General features: G+C 44.0%; 1 protein-coding gene across 6 annotated transcripts in view; it reads right to left on the reverse strand.

The window, feature by feature from the left end:
* The window catches only part of LOC105470045 (helicase like transcription factor), a 55,212-nt gene extending 51,179 nt beyond the window's left edge, over positions 1 to 4,033 (reverse strand). For 3 of the 6 annotated variants that reach the window (XM_011721759.2, XM_011721758.2, XM_011721757.2), the window contains exons 1-2: positions 3,803 to 4,033; positions 2,163 to 2,370 (exon numbers count right to left, since the gene is read on the reverse strand). In XM_011721759.2, coding sequence (XP_011720061.1) covers positions 2,163 to 2,370; positions 3,803 to 3,822 — 228 coding nt within the window. In that variant the 5' untranslated portion in view covers positions 3,823 to 4,033. The remainder of the gene's footprint in view (positions 1 to 2,162; positions 2,371 to 3,802) is intronic. The other 3 variants (XM_011721762.2, XM_011721761.2, XM_011721760.2) reach the window with 1 other exon arrangement.
* Between the last annotated feature and the right edge of the window lie 3,997 nt (positions 4,034 to 8,030).

The raw sequence follows: 8,030 nt of genomic DNA on the forward strand, positions 1-8,030 counted from the left end.
GACTTGCAGTTGCCTAGGGCAGGAGCAGGGAAAAATGATTGTAATAGGATACAAGATACTTTCAGGGAGATGGATACAATCTGTATCTTGATTGGGGTAATAGTTATCAGGTATACATCTTTGTCAAAACACTAGGATCATACACTTAAAATATGTACATTTTATCATATGTAAACCACATCTCAATAAAGAAGACAAAACTTAAAATAACAAGTATGCAAAGATAGTACCTCAATTTTTATTACTTTTTTATAATAGTGATTAACTCAAAAATGTCCATCAATAAGGAAATTATAAGTCCAATATAGATGATATTCCTAATCACATTAGGGATAATATGATCTTATTTTTATTAATATGTAATATGATTCCAATTTACATGCATATACTCACACAAGTGTAGAAGATAAGTTACGGTTCTGAATGATACACTTTAGAAGATTTAATGCTTTTTTAGCCATTTAAAAATAATGAACACGGCTGGGCGCGATGGCTCATGCCTGTAATCCCAGCACTTTGGAAGGCCAAGGTGAGTGGATCACCTGAGGTCAGGAGTTCAAGACCAGCCTGACCAACATGGCAAAACCTCATCTCTCCTAAATACAAAAAGTTAGCTAGGCATGATGGCGCATGCCTGTAATCCCAGCTACTTAGGAGGCTGTTGCAGAAGAACCGCTTGAACCTGGGAGGCAGAGGTTGCAGTGAGCCAAGTCTGCACCACTACACTCCAGCCTGGGCAACACAAGCGAGATTCTGTCTCAGGAAAAAAAAAAAAAAGAACATGTATTAATTATAAAATAAATGATATCTCAACACAGTGTTCCTGGAAAAAATAAAATTTAAAATATATATATTTGGCAAAAGAAGAAAACTGATGATTACATTTTTTCAACACACACTAGCTTACTGAGGTCACAGAGATTATTCTCAGATCCAAAATACTGATTGTTCTAAGATCAATAACTACCATAATCTAGTATTTCATGGTGGTATAAAATAATTATTGAAAACAATGTAAGTTTTGAAAAATTAGCACAAATCTGAAACAGAAAAGCTCAGAAAAGCATATGAGAGCTAGAGAATACATAGATACGAAATAAGAACTGATAGATTTCAAGAATCTATTAGAAAAAACTAGAGGCTGGGCACAGAATCTCAGCGCGTGGGGAGGCCAAGGTGGGCGATCACTTGAGCCCAGGAGTTCCAGATCAGCCTGGACAACATACCAAAACCTACAAAAAAAAAATACAAAAACTAGCTGAGTATGGTGGCAAACACCTGCAGTCCCAGCTACTCGGGAGGCTGAAGTGGGAGAACTGCTTGAGTCTGAGAGGCAGAGATTGCCGTGAGGCCAGATCAGGCCACTGCACTCCAGCCTGGGCAACAAAACGAAACTTGGTCTCAAAAAAAAAAGGAAAAAAAAAAAAATCCAATTCTCTTAAGTGAAAGAGAAAATCACACTGGCCTGAAAATTCTATACAACATTAGGATATGGAGAGAAACTATATATTACAAAGATTTTAAATTCAGCCCAACTGTCATTAAGTCCTTCACAACTTTCATTTTATGAAACTGTCATTCATAAAATGCCACAATTATGACAAAAACTTAGGAAATACTGTTTCTCCCTAAGGAATCTCGTAGACAACACATTTCAGACAATCAAAAAACAACTTGTAAACTTCCAATGTAAAGGAAATATAGGAGAAAAACAAATCCAGAACATGAAACTCCCAAGGAATCTCCTGCTGAACATGCTTCAGACACCCAAAAATAAAAAAGATTTAAGAAGCTTAAAAGTAAGAAACATACGGAGAAATGAAAGAATAAAATCCAGAAGATTTCACAAAACTACCTCCTTTTTGCAACAAATCGATGACATGAACAAGGCACTGGGGTGTGGGGGCGGGGTGTTACCCATAATAACTAAACATAACGCACTGAGACCAAGCATAGTGGCTCACTCCTGTAATCCCAACACTCTGGGAGGCTGAGGTGGGAGGGTCACTTGAGGTATTTTTTATTTTTGGGGTACAAATATTTCATTAACTTAAAGTAAAATAAAGATGAACCGTACACATCACCTGCTAATTCTCTTATTTTCTAGATTAACGCCACAAATATAATCAAAATTTAATTTAGTTATCTACTATTATACTCACTACTCCCGTGTAATAGCGTAGTCCAACCACATGACCTCTCAAACTTCCAAATAAAACGGAATCTAGTTCTTCATCACTAGTTAGGAAGTCATCTGGAGGGATAACATCTTGGAACTCAAAACGTGGAAAGAAAGTTGGATATGAGAGGCGTGGAAAATTTCCATGAACTCCATACTGCACAGTCTGCAAGTACTTCCAAACAGGATCCCTATTTTTTTTTTAAAGGCAAAGAAAAACAGTATTTAAGTACTTCCAAAGACCATATGAGTGGTTTTCTCATGCTTTACTTCAGCAAATGAAATCTTACATGGGAATCACAGTAAAGACTAATAGTTAGTTACTCTCGTTAAAGCAGGAATTGCAGTGAGTGGAAAAGGCTTCCCGGGAACTTTACCTGTTTTCAATATTGGCTCTTCTACCTGCCCCCTAGGAATTCAAAATGAAAAGCCTAGTCAGAGCTCACTAATATCTTTCCTAGTGAAAATCATCTAAACTGAAATGTATATGATGTCTGTAAATACAATTATGGGCCAGATGTGGTAGCTCACGCCTGGAATCCCAGCACTGTGGGAGGCAGAGGCAGGTGGATCACCTGAGGTCAGGAATTTGAGACCAACCTGGCCAACATGGTGAAACCCTGTCTCTACTACAAATACAAAAATTAGCCGGGCGTGGTGGCGCACATCTGTAATCCCAGCTACTCGGGAGGCTGGAGAATCTCTTGAACCCGGGAGGCGGAGGGTGCAGTGAGCCAAGATTGTGCCACTGCACTCCAGCCTGGACGAGAGAGCGAGACTCCATCTCAAAAATATAAATTATTAAAAAAATAAAATTATATGCCAAAATTTCAATAGGGATTCAGCTACAAAAGACTTACAAAAATACAACTACTATTGTATACGAAGTTGTTTATAATTTTCCAGAAAATACATCCAGCATCCATCACTGTAACTCCCTCCGAGCAGAACACTTACTTTATTCTGGTATCTAAGCCACGCCACCGTGGGAAATTGGCCCCAAGCCACCCGTACCCGCCTCCCGTCGCTGGTTTAAGCATTACCCCAAACCCGTTACGTGTAACTGTTTCGGGAATGACCATAAAAACCAATTTGGACAATGAAAAGTGAGGGGAAGTCTACTGGAGCATTGCAGAAAGTTTCCATTCTCCTAAGAACAGTCGCTTATTTGCGCTGCGTTTTCCTTGCAAGTGGCGCATTCTCTCTATTAGCTCCTCTGCAAATACGTATCTGCACGTCTGTGCATACACATAAGCTGTGAGCCACTTGGGGATAACGGCTGGCTTACTCGGCCCTCCACCGAGCATAATGCCTGCCGCACAGTGGGTATCTAATGGATGTTTTGTTGAATAACGCATGGGCCGAGAGGCTTTAAGCCCCAGGCCCCCCACAGTCGGTGACAGAGATTTCCCAAGTCCCTAACACGAGACTCGCCCTAATAGCCCCTACTCGCCAGCCAAGACAATGCATTTATTTCTCCCGCGGCCACATATGCGACCAACAGAACGAATACAGCTGCACAAATCGCCCGGGGAACGTGGAGGAACGCTGGTAAGGTCAGGTTCATTTGGGGACGCCTCCAGGCCCTTAGCCCCAGCGCCCCACCCCCTCCGCCCCCTTCACCTCTTGAACATCCAGGACATGGCGCTGAGTGGGATGACAAGAGGAGCGCCTCGGCTCCCCTGGATCGTTCTCGAGCCGCCTCGATACGCCTAGTTCCAGGTCCCGCAGCCCTGAAGCCGGGAACAAATTCCGAGCGCCGGATAAGGAGCGCACGACTGAAAGATAAGTCGCTGCGAGTCTAGTCAGACGTCGACGCCGTCTCCTTCTAGCAACAATCTGGGAGACCAGCGTCGCTCTGTGACTGGCACTAGGAAAGCCCAATCACGAAGAGAAGAGTGCGGAGCCAAACCAATCAGAGCACAGAAGGGATGGCAACTCCGCCCCGCTGCCATTCAAAGACTGCGGGGGGTCCCGGCTGCAAGGGTGGTTCCATCCGGGTTCTTCCCCGCCCCCAAGGCGGGCGCGCGGGAAAGCCACGAGGCCCCAGGAGTGCGACTGCGGTGCCTGCGGTGCCGGCGTTTTGTTTGATTCCCTGCCTTAAACGGAGGGAAACGACTTTCCTTTACCCCACAAGTCCTAAGACTCAACCCCATTCTAAAGCCTCTACCGTATCCTTCCTCTTATTTCCTCCTCATCTAATGTGGCACGTAATAGGGCGTTATACTGAAGGAGCTCCACGGTTTACGAGACCTGGAGCTACCGGCGAGATACTTTGTTTCATTCCCTGTGGTGAACCCTGGGGACTTTCGCTCCAAATTTTCATGCTAAGCCTCAGCGTATGGATGAGACACAACGAGTTTGGAAAATCTTAAATGGAACTTAGAGTCCCCTCCCCACCTCTTTTCGTTATTTTTAAGGAAAATTTTCCTTTCTTGGTACAGGAAAGCCATCACATGTTTATCACAGCTATGGGGGCGTTTGCCGGAAATGGTGGACAGGACCCTTTTCCCAGTGGGCACGTGGCTGCTCCAGCCCAGCTGGGGAGACCCTTGTTTTCCCCAAGGAACTGCAGAGGGGCCCTCTGAGGCCCTCCACGGCTCGCTTTCCAGAGTCTGAGGTGACTGGAAGGAGAATGCAGCCCTGGGACCGTCAGCCTTGGACCAGCTGCAGCCCACGCCTATCAGGGCTGGTCCCTGCGCGTTGGGGATGGAGAGGAGGCTGCTGTCCCCGAAGGTGGCCTTTTAATCGCACAGGGCGGGAAGCCGGTGATGGCGCCGATCTGCACAGGCGGTGCCGTGTAACTGCCAGAGAATACTTGCCCGTCACAGAGAGGTCCACATTACACGCCCGTCAACACAATACTACTAGGTGGTCAGCTTTTCTTTTCTTTTTTCTTTTTCTGTTTTTTTCTCTTTTTTATTGAGACGGAGTCTCGCTCTGTCCCCCAGGCGGGAGTGCAATGGTGCGATCTTGGCTCACTGCAGCCTCCACCTCCCGGGTTCAAGCGATTCTCCTGCCTCAGCCTCTCCAGTAGCCGAGATTACAAGCGCCCGCCACCACGCCCAGCTAATTTTTGTGTTTTTAGTAGAGACGGGATTTCACCATGTTGGCCAGGCTGTCTTGAACTCCTGACCTCAGGTGATCTGCCCGCCTCGGCCTCTCAAAAGTGCTGGGATTTCAGGCGTTAGCCGCCGTGCCAGGCTGGTAGTCAGCTTTTCAAGAGAGACATTTGTTCATTATCGTAAATAAACTGTAGTCATCTGTAATCATGAACCTTCGATGAGTAATAGAATTTGAAGCAATATATTATTTCATTTGACCAAAGTTGATGAAGAAGATAAAGACAATGGCATTTCAAATTATTTTAATTGTTTTATGTTCTTCTTGAAGTGTGTTGAGGCAAATGGCAATACAGTTCAGCATTTGGTATGCCAGATTTTAAATAAATTCTTGGAAAATATGCCAGATATTGCTCAAATTGATGTTTTGTGTGTAAGAGTAAGAAAGTCAGGCTTACTAGACAAAGAAAAAATTCCAAATGTGAGAACGTAGCTCTTTCAGACTTAAGACTGGCCAGGCGCAATGGCTCACACCTGTAATCCCAGCACTTTGGGAGGCCGAGTTGGGTGGATCACCTGAGGTCAGAAGTTCGAGACCAGCCTGGCCAACATGGTGAAAGCCCGACTCTACTAAGAAAATACAAAAATTAGCCAGAGGTGGTGGCGCACGCCTGTAGTCCCAGCTACGTGGGAGGCTGAGGCAGGAAAATCGCTTGAACCAAGGAGACAGAGGTTGTAGTGAGTCGAGATCAAGCCACCACACTCCAGCCTGAGCAACAGAGTGAGACTCTGTCTCAAAAAAATAAAAAGACTTAAGATCTATCAATAATGACTGTCCCATGGTTAAAGAATGTGCTTTGAATGAACTAAAATTTGCTATTTAAAGTCAACAGTTTTCTCTATGTTATCAGTATTTCACATCTCAGAACCAGGAGTAGAACATTCTTTCCCTTAATCATTCTTTGTTTTATTTTCAAAGATCAAGTACAATTTGTACTAGTTTGATTAAAATGTTACAGCAATTACAATTTCAGAACTATTATACTAGATAATGTTTTCTGAAAAATTAACTTTTTTGGTTTTTTCTTGATTTATTCTAATAACAGCATCACATGTACATATGAAAAATGAACACTTGTAACTGGAAAATGAACTGTAGGGTGGCTTGTGGGGTTTGGCCAGTAAGTAAGGAGGAAAGTGGCACTAAAAGGATGGTGGGGAAGATAAGGTCCAGATTACACAGGAACTTAAGAGTCTCCAGTAAAGACTGTGTTTTAACTGCAATGGAAAGCCATTGAATGTTTCAAGCAGGAGGATGACTTGATTTAGGCTTTTAAAAATGCTGGCAGCCCTGTGGAGAATTACAGGAAACAAGAATAGAAGCAACTGATAGGAAATTATTGTGTTCAGATAAGAGATAGTGGTGGCTTGGAAAGGGAAGGTGATGAGGCCAAGAGAACCAAAAGGTTTACTGATAAATTTGGGTAGGAATGGTATGGAAAGGAAAGGAATCCAAAATTTCTCCAGTCAGCCACTTCCCAGTCACAAACACACTTCTCATCTGCACCCCCCTGCCACACACACACACACACACACACACACACAGAACCTTTATGCAAATTAATCATGTCATGTCACTCCCCTGTTTGATTCTGTGAGCCTGAAATCCAAGAATGGCATATGTGGCTCTTCCTCCCACAGTAGCTTCATTTCTCGGGTCACTTCCCAACCCACCCTGCCGATAATGGCCTTCACTAATTTCTCTAAAAACTACGGACGTGGCAAAATTAATAATAAATCACTTCTTAGTATCTTCTAATAACTAGTTCATAATCAAATTTTCACAATTGTCTCAAAAAAAAAATTTTTTTTTTTTGAGACTGTCTCACTCCAGTAGCCCAGGCTGGAGTGCAGTGGTGCGATCTCGACTCACTGTAGCCTCAACCTCCTGAGCTCGAGCAATCCTCCAGCCTCAGCCCCACAAGTAGCTGTGACTACAGGCACAGCGCCACCACCCCCAGGCTAATTTTTGTATTGCTTGTAGAGAGGGGGTTTTGCCACATTGGCCAGGCTGGTCTCGAACTCAGCTCAAGCAATCTCACCACCTTGGCCTCCCAAAGTGCTGGGATTACAGGTGTGAGCCACTTTTTCTAGGCCTTTTCTAGGCTGGGTGTGGTGGCTCACACCTGTAACCCTGGTATTTTGGGAGGCCGAGGCGGGCAGATCACTTGAGGCTAGGAGTTCAAGACCAGCCTGGTCAACATGGTGAAACCCTGTCTCTACTAAAAATACAAAAATTAGCAGGGAATGATGGTGCCACGCCTGTAGTCCCAGCTACTTGGGAGGCTAAGGCAGGAGAACCACTTGAACCCAAGAGGCAGAGATGGGAGTGAGCCGAGATTGTTCCACTGCACTCCAGCCTGGATAATAGAGCAAGACTCCCTCTCGGGAAAAAAAAAAAAAAAAAAAAAATGTTTTCTACACTTTGCAAAATAGAATTTTAAAGCCATTGGTGTGGGGGTGGGGACCAGGCAGCAGGGAGGGGCTTTAAGAGAAGAATCTGAATATCTAGAAGTCTGGTTTCAATACAGAAACTTCTAAGCTTATGTCATAACTCATAGACTAAAGAAAGTAGGATGAACTTATGAGCTTGCTTGTTTGTTCACTTCTTTCGCTGCAAAGGAGATAACAGTTCAATTGAGGAGAATTTTCAAGAATGACAGGCAGGAGGGTTTGCAGAGTAAATCCCTTAAGTGAGTCTTAGAGAGAAGACCTGGAATACACACTGG

Source organism: Macaca nemestrina, chromosome 2, assembly GCF_043159975.1.
Source record: "Macaca nemestrina isolate mMacNem1 chromosome 2, mMacNem.hap1, whole genome shotgun sequence".
NCBI lineage: Eukaryota > Metazoa > Chordata > Mammalia > Primates > Cercopithecidae > Macaca > Macaca nemestrina.